The sequence below is a fragment of the Ciconia boyciana genome, chromosome 6, assembly GCF_034638445.1.
Source record: "Ciconia boyciana chromosome 6, ASM3463844v1, whole genome shotgun sequence".
NCBI lineage: Eukaryota > Metazoa > Chordata > Aves > Ciconiiformes > Ciconiidae > Ciconia > Ciconia boyciana.
In genome coordinates this window covers 40,702,312-40,722,517 of record NC_132939.1, presented here as the reverse complement: position 1 = coordinate 40,722,517, position 20,206 = coordinate 40,702,312, and the positions used below count along the sequence as shown (strand labels likewise).

The window sequence follows — 20,206 nt, the reverse complement described above, 5'->3', positions numbered from 1 at the left end:
ATTTTTCTAGTTCTGTGAAAGTGTTCCTAGATTCACAGAAGACTTAAATATATGTTTAATCTTTATGCCTGAGTGTGCTGAGAGATTTTCCCTTAGTGTATACGTGTTACTAAAGGATGTACTGGAGGCAAAGGGAAACATAGCACCTACAAGCACTTTTGTTAAGAAACAATATTGCTGACAAGATGTTTGGGGAGGGCAGTCTTAGTTTAGGCCTTTGCTCTCAGGAGGATATTTTATTTTTAATCTCTTAACTGTCCAGTTTCTGTTGAGTGCCCATTACAGAGGCAGAAACTTTGTTGTGATCTGTTTGTGATCCCATACATCTTTCAGTGGTTTCTGTTTCTTTAGTGATCTTGTCCTAGCCTAATGATTAGGACTGTCTTTGAAAAGTTGTACAGTCCAGCTTTGAAACTTTCAGGTAGGAAGGCCTAGAAACCCAAATGGCCTTTTCCCAAGTGACTCACTATCTAGAAGTCTTTAGTATTATTATATAAAAGCTGCCAATTTTTTTTGTTATGTTAAACAGCATGATTTTATTTTTTTTTCCTATGCCCAAACAGGCATTCAGCAAGGAAAATCCTTTTGGGTGTCATGGACACTGAATCCCAAACCTCCCATGACATGCCTTACTCACATCTGCAAAGAGATACTAAATTTGCATAAAGCAATAGTTTACAGACATTTCTGTCCTAATGTTTTTTGCTGGCTGTTCTGGACAGTTTTCTCTTAGTATTTTGGCTTTTCTAAGCCACATTTTGAATGGGGAATTAATGTGTAACTTACAAATAAGTTAGTCGTCTGACTCCCTGTGCAGACCTGGTTCTAGGTATGTGTGCTCCTGCCAAACTGATGTCCAACATAAGCGCCCTCAGCCTTTTTTCCTGCTATAATCTCCTCCTGATTATATTCATTATAGGATTAGGGAGCCCTGTAATCCTGTTATTTGATGTTGTCTCTTTTATCCTTTATTAATAAGGATCCTAGTTATTAATAAATGAAAGTAAAATAGACAACTGACCAAGGAGCAAACTAGTTATTAGTACTAAAAGTTGAATCAACATGCTGCTTCTACTTAAAAAAACATTCACATTTGTATCAAATTCAGTAGAAGAGAGCCCTTTACGAGTATTTTACAAAGGGCTCTTACTGTATTTCCTGGAATATAGAATTAATGTTGTGAGTGGATGAAAGAGTAATTTTCAAAATCTCTCTTTAACACTTTACTCAAAATGTAAGGGAGTTCTGCTTTTTCAGGAGGAAACCACATATTTGGGAATGCTTTAATTAAAACAGCAGTCTTGATCACAGCTCTTTTGTTTTCTCTTTCTTTGCAAAAAAAAGTTTTAAATTTATCTTTAAGCAATTGCCTAACCTGACTTCTGTCTCAAAGGAAATGAAGTGTATCTTGGAAGCAGAGTAGAGGTATAACAAGTGAAAATGATCTCTAGATCTCTTACCTTTATTAGATCTGTCTAGATATCTTACCTCATACACAGAAACTTTGACTGCATGTAAGTAGTTTACGTGTTGTGCAATGCGCAAAAAGATCAAAGATGCTTGTTCTATGTGTGTGTAGTCTATTGAGTTATGTACGTGACAGAGTCTCCTGAATTGGTGGTAGACTCTCACAGAAATGTTTTGGGTTTTGGTGTTTTTTGTTTGTTTGTTTGTTTTTGGGGGGGGTGTTTGTTTTTTAAATAATGTGTAGAATTGGCTCTTGAATTGATTTCTTTTCATCTTTCTTAAATTTGGGGGTTGTTTTCCCAGATACAGTATATGGCATCGAATTAGTAAGACTGCAGCTTCAGAAACAGTGAATGCTTGTGACTAAGGGACTCTTTAGTCACTGTCTTAAATCTTTTTTTGATTAAAGGAACTAGAAAAAATACTTGATTTTGTTAGTGATTCATCATCCTTTTTCTGCCTTTTTCCTGAAGGGCATGAAAGTTTCTGCTCCAGTTTTCAACCTCCTTAGTGAGAACTGCAATCTGTTCGTGAAGCATCTACATAAGTGGATGCCTGTCAACAATCTGACATTGTTGTTGTCACGTTCTTCTCCTAAACGTTTCGCAGGCAGCTCCATAATTCTGTACTGGGGGGGACAGTGTTGGGCTGCACAGAAAACATATACAGGAACTGTGGGAGCCTTTCTGCTGAGGTTCCCGTATTGCCTTAGAGAAATGTGGCATTAATGGATTGGTGTTAGTAGAACAGTGCTCCCAAACTCAGTGTTAGATAACCAAGACACAAACTGTTAGTGCTCTCCCTCAGTGCTTCTGCCGGTGAAAATTTTCAGGGAAATTATGCAGCATATGCAGATGTGGTATATGTGATAATACTTCTGGCTCCAACAGGATGTGAAGACCAGTTTCTCTTTTGAGTCTTATTGTTGTGTGTTTATTATTATTACTTTTCTAAATATCTCTATTGAATTAACCCCTTAATCTACATGATAGAGAAGTCAGCTACACAAGTGTGTTTTGATTTGCATGGCACACGAACTTTTAGAATTTTTATGTGACAAAATTATTTGAGTGTTTTCTCAACGTCTGAGTTATTGGACTTATTCTTTCTTTACATCTGCTTGACCCTGCGTCATCTTCGCTGCACTGGAAGCTGTAATAGAATATTCACAAAATGCTGAGGAAGTAACAGTAAAAAAGCTAAGTCTTGGAGAAAATAAATTGTATTTAAGAGTCAGAGGTTATTTTAAATTAAGGTAGTCTTTACATGGTATTAGTGAAAATCAATTTCCAAGACATAAAAAACATATATTTTTGGTAACCCATTACATGCAGTAATTCAGAATGAAGTACTTCCACAGAAGTCTCAATGAAAAATAAATAAAATCTTTTTAATGGAAATGGAGAAAGTTATATTAGTGTCTTGTGGTAGCACAAATAGAGTTACACTAATTATGCTAAAGTTCTCTTTGTTTGAGAAAGAAGTGTTATTATTTAAGATTTTTCATGTGTAATTGCATTGAACTGTGGTGGGTTGACCCCAGCCAGCAGACACTTGCCAGACTCCGTCCAGGAGCAATGAGAGAAAACTCTTCACCCCCCCCCACCCCTTCTTCAGATATTTTTAAGTCACTAAAGCAGCATTACCGGGCATCAGGATCTACAAAGTCACCATGATTTTACCGAAGTTTTCAATTGCAACCACACAAAATTTTTTGAGCTGTGTTTCTGATGTGTCAACTTTGCTTTCTCTTTGCTGTTGAGTAAAAGAGTCTAGATTTGAAAAAAATGCCATGTAGTATTGTTTAAGATGCTTTTTTTTTATTCTCCTCCTATATCTCTTGCTGCTTGCCCTGAACTGGAAGTTTTTAAAGTCTGCATACAAGTAGCTTGAGTAATGTGGTATATACTCAGTATTTTTGGCAGTGAGCAATGTGAGTGACACCAGGCAAGCCGACATGCAGTGGCAGGAGGCATAGGTAGTAAGAGAACATGTTTGTTTAAAGATACTATGCAAAGGAAGCAACTCCTACCCTGAATGGCTGCAGGGAACAACCTGTACTGAAAGAGGCTGACAAAAAGGTTGCTCAGAGGTCAGGCTCTCTCCAAAATAGCCATGTTCCTATGTTTCACCATTCACCATGTTCACGGATATTTCTCTGAGGGAGCTCAGCTGTATTTTTCCTCTGTGGTCATCATTGTTCCATAGACGGCAGCTGCAGAAAAAGTTGTAGTTTGGTGCCAGTCCAAGTCAGGGTGTGTGGGCAAAGTACTCTGTTCCAGATCTGAGAGGGATGGAGGAATCTGATTTGTGCAGCAAATCACTGCAGCAAACAGAATTAGCGAAATACTTGTATGTGCGTATTTGTTATCTAAAATATTGTTTACATCATGAACAATAAGAAGTTCGCTCCTTCCTGACAGCCCACTTGGGAAAGCCTTATTAACTGCTATGCTGCAGGTGTCACGTTGTGCTTTATAGAACATGTAATTAATCAAGGATTGTAGTAAATAATAATAAGAATAAATACTGTAAACAGGGAATGACGCCACCCATATTAAAGTGTTAGTGAAGTAGTTTAACTGATGTTAGGAATGTTCCAAATGGTGATGGTTCTCTGGAGTTCAACTGTATCTTTATTCAACTATATCTTTAAATAAACCAAAATGAGAACACGGGCTTGAGCACTGGCCCAAAATCATGTAAGCTTTTCAGTTGTTTAATTGTGTGCTTCCTGATACAGTTTGAATTGTGTCAAATCACACTATTTCAGATGATGCCCAGACATGGTTTGGGTCCTAACATCTGTAACGGACTGTTTAAAATAAGCGGTGGGAATGTTGTCTCCCTGCTTCTGGCGAGAGTTCAGCTATATGGCAGTGAGCTGTTTCCCTACTGCTTAGCCTTGGATCCAGAGAATGGTTCCTGACTGGCTCAGTGGGTATAATCTTAGAAACTTCTCTGTTTCACTTAGCAGTTAGATCAGAAGCAAACCTTCTAATACTTTTTCGGGAACACAAAGGCAAAAAGGAAGCAAGGACCTATACTGCTGTTCCCATTCACTGCTTTAACCCTTGTAAACCTGGCTCCTTGCTGCTATCCTCAAGGCTCACAAGACCTCAAGGTCTGTCCTATGCTTCTGTTCTACATGTATTTTCTTTGCTCTTGTCGGCTCTCTTCCTAACCTTTCAAGGTTTCTTCTGTTGCTTCTTTACCTTTCCAGTGCAAGATCTTTGTTCATCGATCATTTGTCTTCCTTTCTGTACTTGTGACAAATGGGTTTGGCCTAAGCCTGTCTCAGGTAGTACTGCAATGCAGGCAGTATCAAGATGGTTAGTACTACTCCTTGTATTTTCTGATACTTACTTTTCTTTCCTGTACAACTGAAAGCTGATTGCTGGGGAAAAGAAACAAGAAAGAAGGGAGGAAAGGAAAGGAAATAGGCAGTTTTGCCTATCCTTGCTGTTTGGCTGCCTGGCAAGTGCAAAGGCAATCACCGGAAGGTCTTTATGGAAGGTCAGATATGGAAGCCACCATATCTGAGATGTCTTAAGCACAGCATGAAACATCCTGGAATGAGGTGGAGATACCACTGCTGCTGGAGCAGGGACCAGCTCCTGTTCTTACTGAGATGTTACTACATATAATCTGTGTAGCCATAGTGTGAACTTCTATTTAAACTCCAGAGTTTGTGATAGTTTGTAGTAACTGCAGTGTTGTATGTGAAGAAAGTCTTTGAATACTAGCTGATATTTTTTACTACAAAACTGTGAAGTCTCGGGGTATTCTCTTTATGCATAAAGGAAAGACTAATATTTTCATGATACCTTTGTGCTTGGTAAATAGAGCCTTTGAAAAATCTCTTGAGTTTTGCAAGTAAGTTAATAGTGACTGCCACAATTAGAGAATTTAGGCAGTCCTCTTGGCCAAAAATTCTCTGTTTTTCAGTATCATGAATTTGCTGTGTTGTAACCTCTGTAGAGAAAGGAAATCCTGACTTCTAAAAATAAAATGCATTGTTATTTTAAGAATGTAAAAGAAGAATGTTTCAGTTTGGTTATTATGATTGTTTATAAAATTTTGTACATTTATATCTTAGTTTTAAAACAGTTGTATCAGTGTAAGACTATTTATTTATTTATTTATTTATTTATTTTAAAAGAGTTAGGGTTAGGTCAACAACGTTGTTAGGTTAGGTCAACCTAACTTGTGTTTTAGCAAGTTGGGTTAGGTCAACAAACATTCAGTGTGACTCAACTTCTCCACATGCTGTGAAGACATTGTTTAGCCCACAGTCCTTATGTGTGCTGGATCATTATCTTGCGCTGTGAAAGACTTCCAGGTTTTATCAAGGTTCTTGTTGCGGTTACGGTAATCACTCAGGACTTCTCTAAGAGGAAGGCTTGCAAAAATCTAACTAAATTAGAAGGAAAAATATAGCTACTTCTTAGAAGGAAAAAACAGTTATCACTAAAAAAGACGTAGTGCAATTTAATGTTAAGAACAAGGTCAATGAGGACTGGAAAAATTAAAAAGCCAACTGTCATTACTTCGTAGAATAAAGCAACAGAAACTATCCCTTACAGGAAATGTGCAAAGTTGTAGTAACATACAAAAAGACAGAAACAGGAAGAGGACTTTTTTTTTTTTCACCTTTGGCACTGAGAATATATCTACCTGTTCTGTTATAAAAACATGACAATTTTAGTATGTTGAAAGAAGTATTTTTGCAAAATGATCACAGCAACACACTTTTTTGACTATTGGATTACATTAGTAATTCCACTGAAACCAGCATCAATGTTTAGAGTATGTGTTTTCCAGCTCTTCCAGATAAAGTTCTTTATGTGGAAGAAATTTATTTCTCATCAGTTTTTCATTTGAGATATCTACTGTGCTAATCTTCCTAATACATAATTATTAAACCAAACTGGTGAGAGGGTTGTCTCACCTTAGGCAGTCTCACCTTTCCTTTTAGTTAGTTTCTATTAGAAATTGTGCTTTACTACAGAAAGAGGAAGGCTGAATACATTCTACATTCAAATTCTACATTCAAATAACTATATATGTGGTTAATTATCATTAATTATTGAAAGCTTCCCAATTCATATTGGAAATACATTAACATTTAGATATATCAGGTCTCTTAAAGTTCTGTTTCTTTAATAATAAACCCAGTTGATTGTCACAGTAATCGGATAGTTTTAAGTATCACCAATTTTTTTTCAGCAGTTTGATCCTTGTATTGAGAACAGTTGTTAATAAGACAGCACAGTTATGGATGTACATAGTTCAGCTTGTGACTGCATGTGGATGGATGTTTGCCATTGAAATTATTGACTGATACAATGGATAATGGATTAAATGAATTACTGAATGCTTATAATTAGAGGTTCTAGTTATTGAAATTTGATATGAGTCTGCAATTTTTTTGTAGTATCACTTGAAGTCTTTTTAAATGAAAACCCAGAATTTGCATAATCATTTGGCTTCTGTACAGTTATTAGTGAAATATTTTGGTGGAGTTTCTTGAGACATTTACAGTTGCTAAGGGTAAAAACACTTCAATGATTGCTTCCGCTTTGGTATCTGCTGAGGAAAGGTTAGTGCTGAGCCTCCTTTTGTCCTGTGTTTTATGGATAATCTGCTGCCATTGTACCCACAAGCTGGGCAATACCAAATTATTACTTGAGATCGTGACCAGCAGGTTTTTTTCATCTGAAAAAGCAACTTTTTTTTTTTTTTTTTTTTTTTAGTCTTACGGGTAGATAACGGTTATGTGATATTTTCAGGAAACGAAAGAAGCACACAACTTCAGTCTGCTTACGGGTGACTTCAAATGCTAGTAGTGTTTCCTGTTTTTTACCATAAAAGCTGCTACAATATCACGTAAAACATGTTTTATATGAGTGTTTAGACAGCAGTTTTTTAAGGCTCAATGTTTGGAATAAAAGTCTGTTATGCTTTTCCCAAATAATACACTTTTATTGTGGTAACATTACGGTACATGTAAGGAGAAACTATTGGCATAATATGAGACAAGCATCGCCTTTTCAGGCGAGTGGGAATGCTGAAAACTGACATTTAGGTCTTTGTTGTTGAAATTTTTAGAACCTTAGGGTAGTCACACCTCTTGAGAGGTATGTATATACATTTTATTTCTCGTGGAGATGTAATTGGTTAAAGCAGTACTAAAGTAGTATTCACAGTCTGTGAATGATCGCTGCATCTACATTCAGTAAACATTAACAATTTAAAAGCTAATAAACTAACAAATTTAAATCACTATTATCCAACAATAAACACATTGTATTCAGAATAGTAATACATTTGTAATCAACACAAGCAACAGTAATTAACACTATCTTGTTAATAGAATATTTCATTTTCCTTTTTAAAGTGGACAAGAAATAACTTGCAGCTTGATCCAGAAACATTGTCTTGCTAAAACTTCAAACAGTCCCCCTCTGCCATCCGTGAAAGCTGATTTTTAAATGATGATCTCTAAATTACAAGTTTTCCTCATCAAGCTGTCTGAAATCAATTTGACTTTCCTGTGACATAATTGTTTGTCTACATGAATGCTGTTTTACACTAATGAGTGAAACAGTTTATCCTGCAAACTCATGTGCGTGCTTTATAAATAGTAACACTGATCAGTAGTAGTTGAATTGCAAGTCAATTCAGTGCAGCCCTGTAAAGGGCACAGAATCCAGATCTTCCTTGAAGTTTTAAGCCTTAAACAGTCAGTTTGTTTACTGCCAAAATTTTGTTTCTTCATGGGAGTGATTAATTTTTTTAAAATGTCATTGTCAGTATGATGAAAAATAGTATCTTGTATTTCCTTTCTTGCAGAAGAGCATGTTGTAGATTAGATAATAGTTTGCTTTGAGAGGAGTAGTTGTTTATATGTGATATAACCTTTACAACAGTTTTCCCATAGTATACTATGATATCTCTCTGGTACATCACAGGCTGCTTACCAGTAATATAGAATGAAGGAACAATACAGTGCTTCCACTGTAAGTCTCTTGCACTGATATAAACATAATGATGAATGGCATCTACGTTGCAAGGCTGGACAACATTAACTGCTCTTATAGCAAAGCTAATACTCGTACATGTTCTTAGGATACTTTATATTTTAATTTTTTTAAAAAAATTTCTTGTAGCAAATTACCTTTGATTTAGTAAATTGATGAACAAAACCTGTGGATGTATAATACAGAGTTTCCTCTGTATGATAATGACAGTTTTATTGAGAAGGGTCATGCTAAGTTTAGCATTTTTTTGACCTAATATCACTGTGGATAGGCATAAGCAAGATTTAACATTGCTTGTGGACAGGGAGAGTTGTACTTAATAAATAAGTAAATAAATAATATAAAAATTAGTAATACACATTTAGCCATTTATTTTGTCCCCATTTATTCTAGATAGTGAATTTTTCAGCATCATGATCGTTAGGTCATATGAGGTTATCTACTTTATCCTTCTATCCCAACACAGAAAGATTAGCTGTCAGATTCCTGACATTTGTTTGATTTATTCTGTTAAAAAACCCTCCACTAATAGATATTCCCTTTCTTAGGCAAACAATAAGATTTTTTAAAATTCTTATCCTTGCAAAGCTTCCCTTGTCTTCAGTCAATAATTTTCAAAAATACAATAATTCTCTGTATTGTATCCCTTCCTGTGTTTTAGATTTGCTAATCCTTAATATTCCATGCAGAGGAGAAACCAGTCTTTTACGTATTTGAAGACTTAATCGTTTATGCCCAGATCTCAGACTGGGACTGCATGTGTCTAGGTTAAAGAACCTTCCTTTTTATGGAGGATATATCTATGTGATGTATCTTCCTAATGGTCTTACACATCTCTCAGAAATTGACCTTAAGTAGCAAAGTTGAAAGTACAAGTTTGGAAAATAGAAATAAGGCTCTTAAAATAATTCACGTGGCACATTGGATATTCTCTTCAATAGTAATTGCATTCCTTCTTATTTGTATTTTCTTTTGATTTTTTTTTTTAAGTCGTTTTATTAAAAAATACTCTCAGCTTTTCCAGAACTTCACTGTCTATGGCAAACCAAATTTTCAACTTATCTTCAGGTGCACTGAACCTTTAAGTCTTAGACAAAATACATTTTGTAGTTTTCAGTGTCTTAGAAGCATGCTGTCCAATATTTCTTCTCTTTACACTGGAAAATATGTAATAAATAACAACATAAAGACTGGGTATAGACTTATATTAATACAGAAATTTTGCTAACTTGCAAATCTGGTACCCAAATTGTTTGTAAGTGATTTAAAATATGTTAGAGAGCTGATCTTTCTCGCTATTTAAAAAAAAAAAGGCGGGTGGGGGCACACTTGAAATACACAGCTAAACTGTGGCAGTTTAACAAGTTACTATGCTGTAAAGGTAATTTATCCTGTTTCAGTTGTAAACTAATGCACCTTAGATTAAACCACACTGAAAGCAGTTTAAGAAGATGCATTTTATTTCACACTTGGAGTAAGCAACCAATGTCTATATGTACAGTTGTGATGTTTAAGGACTACTGATGACTTGTTAAGCATCCAGAAATAGATCCTTTTTCTGAACCTCATGTAAACAATTTTCCACTCTCCTGATTCTTACAGAAATACTACATTTCCTCATTATAGAAATTACAATGACTGTTTTACTTCTGGTAATTCTGCTTTAAGCAGCTATTATACCGAAAAAATGGCTTTTATTAGCGTTGGGAATTTAGATCCAATACCATCGTTTTTAGTTAGTTTTTAGTTAGCTTAGCTTTAGTTAGCTTTTAGGTAGCTTGACATATATGCATTTCCTATTTTGCCCTGTATTTGGCAAAAAGAAATGCTATTTATAGTGTTGTAGTACCAAGCAATGTAGCTGCTTTTTGTTTACTTTCGTTTGTGCATATCAACATTATTGTTGGCAGGAATAAGCTGAGCTGAGGGAATATTTTTGTCACTGTTGCAACAGTTGGTCCTTACACAATGTTTTATTTGGAGAATCGCACCATCAAAATGGCTTTCTTGGCATGGGAGTAGTTTATCTGAGGAAAACTAACTCAAACCCAGAAGATAATTCTTGTATATAATTTACCAAAAAATGTTGTGATTGAATATATTTTTGCCTACAGAATATAATAAATGATATCTCAAAAGACACATATTTATACATATACATATATAATACATGTAATATAGCCAATACTTTTATAGGTAGAAAAAATAGACCTAATTTGAAAAGAGCAAATGGAATGGGAATATACAGAGAGAACAAACAATTTAAGTCATAATGAGTTTAGAGGGAAATACTTGTACTATCTCTGAAATGCAGTGAAATGAGAAAATTCTTTAGTGTTTGAAAAAGGTCAGCTGTGCCCATTTTGAAAGATATTTTTAATGACTCACTGCTTCTGTAAAAGAAAATTCTCACTGTTACGACATGCCATCAGGCTTGTATACTGTAGGAAGGTAGGAATCTGTTTAATTAAAATTATAATTCCGCTGGGATTACATTCTCATGCATATTCTAAATCTAAAATGTTTAGGAGAAGAGTGAACATGCCTGCTGCCAGCTCAAGTGCTGGCGTAAGGGAAGAAGAGCTTCTCCAGCCGTGGAGTGCCATGACACAGGCATGTGAGTGGCTCCAGCAGGCTTTTAGGCTCAGCTCAGAGCTGCTAGGTCAGATGTTGAATGGATCTATAAGACACTCGGGTGTCTCCTAGTGCCTGTGTCATCTGCTTTTCTATTACCTAGAAAAGGTAGGCTTTTCTAGGTAATAGAACAGGCTAGCACCTGTATGGATGAAGAGAGTAATTGCAGTTCAGATTACATCTCCTTTCAAAAGCTTTGATTCACTCTCACTTATGCTTAATGTAGAGCAAATTTCTTTAAAAGCTAAAGTAAATATTTCACATCTAAGCCATGAATTTAGTTTGTTCTTGAACTAGAAAAATGTTTTTGGAACTAGGTTGAATAATTTATTATTTTAATGAGATTTGGAAACAATGATACCTTGAGAATTAAGGTACTTCAGCATTATTTGGCTTATTCTTAAAGTTTTAATCCTTAATATTTACTGCATATTAAGTAGTAAATACTTATTTTTTAAGTAGTAAATACTGATACTTGAAATATTTCTTCTTCACATTTGAGACTGTGGGAGAAAATGTCATCCAGGTTATATTGTCTTTATGCAAGATTAAGAATATTCCATGTAAGAGAACTTTTTTTTAAAGATTTTTGCACTGTTTCTCAGAAATTCCTCCCTTAGGTGAAAATTGCTGTTGTTACTATGTTTAGGAGTTAATTTCAATTATACTGAAACTTTAAGTCTCTTTTGCCCGTTCTCCCTTAGTTAAGCTGATGGAGGATTTTACTTTAGCATTAAAATATAGCTATAGAGTAATAGGAAGACAGGAAGACACACAGATTCGTGTTCTTGCATAATGAAAATTAGTTTTGTCTATATTTTCTTTCCAAAACTCTGCCATTTTACCTTCTTGGTAAACTTTTAAAATAACTTAAAGTTAATATGGTTCCTTGATATTATGTCTTTTTGGTAATTGAATAAAAATTGAATGTTTTTGATGTGTAGACAGCAATAATAATGCCTGTGTCCAGTCAAGAATGGTTCCTGGCTTCCCAGGAAAAGGCACTTTCCTAAGGAGAGTAGAAAAGTAGAAGGCAAGTAGAAGGTGCCTGCACAGTGGAATCATCCAAATACGGCAGTATGTCATTACTTCACTGGTTATTTAATGACAAAATGTGACTTTTGGCTGGCTAACAACTCCATTAGAAGTGTGGCCTATATGACAATTTTATTTTAAATAAACAAAAATTCAGTATCCATCTTTACTAATTTTATTCCACCTGGTGTTGCTTCTATAAGTTTTGAATGTGGTAATGCATATCTTTTACAGAACTAGGTTATTCAGTGTTCATTATTTTACAGAGGAAAATGAAAATAGAAAATACCATTTTTGCTCCTCTTAACAAGAATAAAACCATGGATAACGTTTTTAGAAGGCAACAGACCAAACTTTTAGAGAGAAAGTTTTTGGTCCACATAGAGATAGTAATCATCAGTGAGAAATATTTTGGAAACCTGAATTGAACATGACATAGTAAGCCATTTTCAGCTTTATGAATATGGTAAAGTACACCATGCTGTTACTGTGACTATTCATTCAACTGAGATTGTGAATATGAATGGTTAACTGATTATTAGGAAAGTTTTACAAATATGTATCTCTTTTATACGTGTAATTGTGATGCCTGTTTAGAAGTACATGTGTTGATGTTGGTGCCAACCTTCTCAAAGTTTGGCAATAGATTGCCAACTCTTTTAGTTCATAGATAATAAAGGTGCTCAAGGAAACGGCCTTGAAATAGTATATCAAATCATATAGGTAAGTGACCTATCTAGGATTGTTAACATGGTGCACAGTGCACATGAATAAAAATTCTGCATCTTTAAACACGTGCATTATAGCAGAATTTTGCAGACACTCTCTGTGAGAAGACACTTCTCTGTGAGAATGTTTTGTGTTTTGGAGTCTGGAAACTGTTTCTGTTCAGTATAAAACCTGTATGAATAACTATATACAGCAACATTTTTTTCAGGCAGGTAATGTGTCTAACAAAGAATTAGCAGTGGGTTGGCACTTATGGTATAATCTGGAATAAGACAGACAAAACTTCAGAGATCTAGATGCATTTCTTTCAAACCAGGCATCTGACCATTTTGTCTCTTTTCAGTGCATGCTTTAAAGCTTAAAAAAAAAAAGTATAACTTTCTTGGAATACTTGGATAGGTTCCAAAGCTTCCAGTAATCAGTAATGAATATATTGTTTCAAAGTACTGTTGGGTTCCTTCTATTCTGCATTCTTTTCAAAGTAATTATAACCTCAAAACTTGCTAGTTTATCTCTCGAGCTATGCTTATCATTGTGTTTCTTTCACTGCATGTTGATAAAACTCCCAAATAATACATGGAGTAGTTCAGTGATGTAAAACTGAATTGAATCTTTTGTATCAGAAAAGGGGTTTCTTGGCTATGCTTTCAAAACAAAATCTTAGTTCTTTAAGCTGGGAGCGTAAAAAAAATCAACTCACATTTTTGTGCTGCAGAAAAAAAAACCCTGAAAAACAAGTGTTGCTTAGATAATAATCTCAAATTTAGTTTATAACCTCTGAGTTTTTTAAAATCTTTTTTAGTTTAAACAGGATTTAATCTGGTCTCAAAGCTCCAACTTCTTTGCATTGAAACAGATGATTGTGATTAAGTTTGGAAGCATTGTTTTATTTGTCTAGTAACTTTAGTCTCAAGAAATAGGTATTTCCTAATGAGCTATCATTGGGCATTGAGTCTTAGCAGAGCTGAAAAATATTTCTTCTGGCCTCAAGGCATCTTTTTGGCACTAATCTGGGGAGAGATCATGGAATCATGGAATAATATAGACTGGTAGGGAGCTCCATAGGCCATCTAGTGCAAACACCTGCTCCAGGGGGGTCTAATTAGAACACCTTGCTCAGGAACTTGTCTTTGAAAAGGTTTTCAGCAGTGGCTAAGGGATGCACTTATTTCTATTTCATTTTCTAGTGGATACCACATTGCTCACAGAGGAAGAGAAAGGCAAATGAGCTTACTTGCTTGGGGGAAAAGCCATTTTCAGAATATAGTGATAAATATTGTCATATATTTAAAAAATATATCCTGTTTGGTACTATTCTGACGAATGGTCTAGTCGGCCCTCAAAATTTAATTATAATAATTGTATTTTACAGTTATATATTTTACAGTGTAGTAAATTCTCATGCATTTGTATTTGCAGTTTCCCGAATGTGGTTTCTACGGAATGTATGACAAAATTCTGCTTTTCCGTCATGACCCTACCTCTGAAAACATTCTCCAGTTGGTGAAATCAGCTGCAGATATCCAAGAAGGAGACTTAGTTGAAGTTGTCTTGTCAGGTAAGTAAAAAACAATGTAAATTACTGTCATGCTTAACCGAGAACATCCACAGTATTTTTGTCCCAGTCAGGATTCAAGAAAAAGGAAATTTTTGTTTGTATGGACTTTGACCTACACTGGGTCAAAATCTTTCTCAGATGTATATAGATGTCTTACGCCTATTAATTCTTTTTTTTTTTTTTCTATTGCACTGTATACTTTTTAACAGCCTTATTTTGTCCATATTACTAGTTAAGCAACAGGTTAATTTTTATAAGCAATTTGAAATATGTATATTCTATATTTTTAGAGGAAAAAATCATCCTGTGTGGCAGCACAACCCTTTTCAAAGAAGCACAGTAGAAACAAAATGTAACAAGTAACAACAAAATACAATAGATATTTTAACATTTACTTAATTAGCAGAGTAGCTTGGAAATTAGAATTGGTCTTCATGTATCTTGCATGCAGTATCAACAGTTTAATATTTAATTGGATAGAGTATACATTTTTTCTATTAGTCAATGCAGTCAGTTCATAATTACCTGTGGAGGAATTGTCAAGGCTTTTCTTGCTAACAGTGACCTGGCTCCTTCTAAAGTAAGGATTTCTAGCTTTTACCTTATATGAAGTGCCATGAAAATGTCCGCTAGAAATAGAGTAACTGCTTTTTCAAAGCCCTACATAACAATGCCTGCCAGGACTGTTCTGACTCCTTACATGATTTATTTTTAAAATTAGGAAAGGAAAGGAAGAGGAAAATTTAAATTCTAGTTGGTGGAAGCAAATAAAATGATAGAAATATATATTATTTATGGATGGCTGTCCAAGAGGAGTGCTGGATGTTTCTTGTACAGGTCTATTAATTGTGCGACAGGTATAAATGATGGTATGGAAGGTGAAAAGGTGGAACAAAAGAAAATAACTATTTAGGGCCTAGGAAATACAAAAGTCAGGGGAGACAAGTTGATAATATAAGTCCATGCAAAGTCAGAGAATGAAAGCTATAGTCTGAAGGTGACTAGCAGGTGAAGGGATGTAAGAAGAGATGGAGTATGCGTAAATCATGAAGTGAAAGGCCAAATTTTGGAGGCAATGAAATGACAAATGGATTTAAGGAGGATGTTTGGCCAGCAGAGTGGCCATAAAGAGTGGATTACTCTAACTGAAGTAGGAAATAAGCACAAATTATGTGACTGGAATGTAGAGGAAGTCTGGGGGTGCCGTTAGGTGTCAATAGGACTTGTCAAAAGCTTAGATGTAAGACAGGTATGTGACTAGGAGCGGTGCAAAGTTTACAAGGGTATGCAGTAGAGTGAATGCTGGGATTGTAAAGATGTAAGGGTGGTATTTGATAAATAAAACTTAGAAGATGGCTGAATGGCTTTATTTTTGCAGTTGGAACATGCAGTTAGAGCATCCAGAAAGACCCTTAAAAACAGGGAGACGCATATATCATATAAAAGTAGAAACTGAATCTATGGAAGGGTGTAGGATTAGTGAAGAGAAAGCTAAAGTCCTAATGGATACTGAAAAGAGTGGAGGTGAGAGTTAGGTCACATAATCTAAGCCAACTGAGGTTTTAAATATAGTTTTCTTGCATAGGACTCTATTCCATACTCTTTGATTAGAACAGGAAGTACAATAAGGAATAATGCAAGTCATTCCTGTAAGTGATCATTTATCCTTTCCATATCAGGAAACAAATTTTTCCCTTTTGAAAAGATACCAGTAATCTCTGTTTCATGTTTCCCACAGAAGATAATAATTCCAGATCAGTAACTCAGATGCAGTGGAAAAAAATCAGCAAGGAATTTAGTGCTTTACTTGATGTATTGTTTATATGCTTTTGAAATGAAGACCATATATCTTCTACTTCACCAAAATTGGGCAAATAGCTGTTTAAATCTTCAAGAGCAGGACTTTATGCAGTACTTGCAAGTGATGAAGGAGAACTATACTGTTTAAGAGCATTAGGGGATTTATGGTTTTATTTTTTAGGTGAAGCTTCTCTCCACAAAAGTGGTCAAGCACAAGCAACTCTGTAACATTTAGAGGAAGGCTGTTAAACCAGCGCTGTGTGAAAGTGTGGGTGGTACCTACAATTGCCCAGGATCCATCTATTTTTTCCTCTCACCCTCCAGCTTAGAGTATACATTGCTGGCTGAAGGCCTGGAATTTTTAATACCACCAAAGTACTGTTGTACTGTGTTCTAGTAACCAAATTTTAGCTAAAGGTAAATCCCCAAAGTGCACTATGATACGCTTCCTAATAATTCTGTTATATTGTATATACTGTTGACAGTATTTATCAGCTGTATCATTTTATCTGGTTTTATTTATGGTGAACTCATGAAAGAAATTTATCTTCGTTTATTACCTCCTTGTTATTGATTTACATAATTTCTGTGATGGACTGTATCAACTGTATCAGAAGTTGTGCAACTGTAGCAGTGTGTCATGATGGGTTAAAAAAAGAAAAAAGAAAAAGAAAATAGAGAATGTAGGGGATCCAAATCTTTCAGAAGGTCATTGTAATGGAGGAAATTAATAGATTAAGGAAATTGTTGTATCTTGAATAAATTTACAATGCAAAACGCATGTGTAAGATTATGATGTATTGAGAACTAAGTATATGATAATTTTTTGCATACTGTTTCGTAGTTTTACAGGAAATAGGGTGTGATCATACCTGCATAGTCATAGTGTTTCTGAGTCTTTAATTCTCGATTTCGTTAACTTGTTTTTGCTGAAAGTGATTAGTAGTTCTAATTCCTGAGAATAGTTCTTGTTTCAGTTTATCATCCTATTAGTAGTAGTTAGTAATAGAATTAGTTTCTTTCTGTCTTTTGTTTGGTTTGGTTTTTGGGTTTGGTTTTTTTTTTGGTGGTGGTTGTTGTTGTCACGTCCCCCCGTCCCCCCCCCATCTAAAGCTACTTCTGGAAAATACAAGGGAGAAGTATTACTATCTCTTTGACCAACCACCAGTCCAGTGCTAAAAGCTGTTTCACATGTTATTTTGAGAGTGCCTAATTTATGTAATCTTAACTACAGCCATCACTCATGCCCTCACTAAAATGAAGTGGCTTTTTTTACTTACAAGTCAGGCTTTTTTTACTTACAAGACTCTTCTGGCAAGGTATACTGGTTTCTTAATTCCATATGGCCCAAAGACTATGATTTTGTTTCCATGTTTTTATTGAACAATTGAAGTAATCATTTTTCTCTGCTCTGCTAAAAGATTTGAAAGTCTTCCTTGGGCCTTTCCTTCCTTAGCAATGAAAAATTGTTATCTAGTTCTTATGCAAATAAATGTGTATTTATAGTATTTATATTAGCAAAGATGACAAAGTATTCTTTTTAAAAGCACTTATTTTTAAACTAGCTTCAGAGGCAATAGATTTAGAACAGTACAAAGTACTTTAAAAAATTATGCCCTAAATAATGATATTGCTATCAAATAATCAAGTTTGCACAAAGTTCATCCAATACGTTTGATGGTGCATACCAGAAATGTACTCTGACCCTGTGCAAAAGATGGCAAATTATTTATTTTTAGATTATGATTTAGATTAGTTTATTATTTAGATTAAGTACATGTCTCTCTTGGACTAGGGAGGCCAGAGCTGGACACAGTACAGAACTGGACACAGTGCACAGTACTGAAGAGTGGCCATTCAATGACATTGGTCAGCACTTATGGGTGCAACCAGTCAGACCCAATGGATTTATGTATTTCCAGTTTGCTTAAATGTTCCTTAATCTGATTCCCCTCTGCTGAGGGTAAGTCTTCCTTGCTCCAGACTTTCTCTCTGGTCTCAGGGATCTGGGATTCCTGAAGGCTGGCCTTGCCAGTAAAGACTGAGGCAAAGAAGGCATTGAGTACCTTGGCCTTTTTCCTAGCCTTTGTCACTGGGTTGCCTGTTCCATTCAGCAACAGGACCACATTTTCCCTTGTCTTCCTTTTGCTGCTTTAGTTAAGAAGGTGAAGCTTACTATCCCTTCATATTTAATCAAATGGTATTCTCTCTTAATCTTGTGGAAATCATTGTAGCACAATATGGTGAAATGGGACTGAAAAGAGATTACAAGCATGTACTTCAGATGCTTTAAGTAGGTCTGCATTGTAACACGTATAAATACTAGTTCTTTTTCGTTGTTCTTCAGCTTCTCTTTTCTCTCCCCTTGCCTGAGTTCTTGTATGAGTCAGCGCTCTGCTCTTGAACTATTCTGCTTTGCTGAGCATGCCCGCATGAGTAAGAAAGCTGATTTATGTAGGGTATTAGTTATGTCTTTCATTCCTGTTAAGTTTTAAGAAACAAAACTGAGAAAGAGAATTAATATCCTTTAACAACAGTTCTTCAGCATTTTCATTCCAAAAATTGTTTTTGTAAGGATGATTTCAGTTAATCTTTATCAAGCCATTGTATCACCACAGATCATCAAAATATACCTCTAGGTCCTCTGGCTACTAGTGACTTAATGTTCCTGTCTTTTGGTTACAAATAAAGACACTCCTTGACAAGAAGGGCTGTGGGTGTTTTTGAAGTTATTTGTACCACTTTTTGGATTCTTTAACTTTATGCCAGTGATCCTTCAGGAATTTCAGAACATCACTATATAAAATCTTCTACAAGTTATTAGAACTTTGCGTAAAAATGACATTTCTTGCACGTGACCTAAACAGATGCCAAGTTTTTTACAGCAGGTAGCAGTTTATAAATATTAGCAAGACCATTCAGATAGAATGGACTAAAGCAGTCAGGAAACAATATTTAAATTATTTCATTTTCTTGCCCCAAAACTATTTTAATATTTTAGTATCGGATTAAATAAGTATTTAATGGCAGATCTATCAATCTAAAAGAAAATGTTTTTATTTAAAATATATGCACCTTAAATATTGATAATGGATGTAAGAAATTATTGCAATAGTAGGTTCAATCAGAAAATTTTGTTTTCTCTTACTTTCTGACCTTTAGATCCTCAAGAAAAGCATAATGCATTTTTGAACACTATTCTGCAAATCTAAATAGGTGTTTATTTTCAGATACACTGTCTTTTCTGGCATGTAAGATTGTAAGGTTCTTATACAATACAAACAAAGCCTCAAAGAAAATTGTAGGAGTTTAATGTATTCATTGCTTGAAATAACAAAATCATTAAAAGGTTATGCAGATTTGAGCTTTGAAGGCAAACAGTTCTATTGCTTATTACTTTACTAAGGTACTGGGAACGAAAATGTGAGATGTCACAACTCCTCTTATAGACTAATAAACTTTATTTACTAATCTTCTTCCCTCCTTTTCTCCAAAAATGACAAGTATTTTCTTCTGGTACTACTTTGATAATCCAAAAATTATATGGGGCTTCATGGAGAACCACTGCTTAAGTATCTAGTTCATGTAGTTCTGGAGTTGAGGACTTTTTTTCCCTGCCCAATTACAATGGCATGAGTTCAGCAAGAAATATCATTTCATTCCTCATACCTCTTCATGCAACTTGTCTTTGTAGATTGCACACACATAAATGCCTTTCTGCTAGTACAGTTGCACCTATGAGATTTTAAAGTGATGTAGTTAATTGATGCAAGCTGCTTCTTTGACCACCAGTTGTGATTTTTTAATAAAACACTGAGATCAGCTTAAAAAAAAAGGGGGGGGGGGGGGGGGGCAAAAAAAAAAAACCAAAACCAAACCCCAAATCAGTTGTTACAAACCTAGCGATGTAAAGAGATCTCATTTTGAAACCTTGACAACA

General features: G+C 35.0%; 1 protein-coding gene across 2 annotated transcripts in view; it reads left to right on the top strand.

Moving 5' to 3' along the window:
- Positions 1 to 20,206, top strand: part of PRKD1 (protein kinase D1) — a 152,838-nt gene that overhangs the window by 63,148 nt on the left and 69,484 nt on the right. For both annotated transcript variants that reach the window (XM_072865719.1, XM_072865720.1), the window contains exon 2: positions 14,328 to 14,466. In XM_072865719.1, coding sequence (XP_072721820.1) covers positions 14,328 to 14,466 — 139 coding nt within the window. The remainder of the gene's footprint in view (positions 1 to 14,327; positions 14,467 to 20,206) is intronic.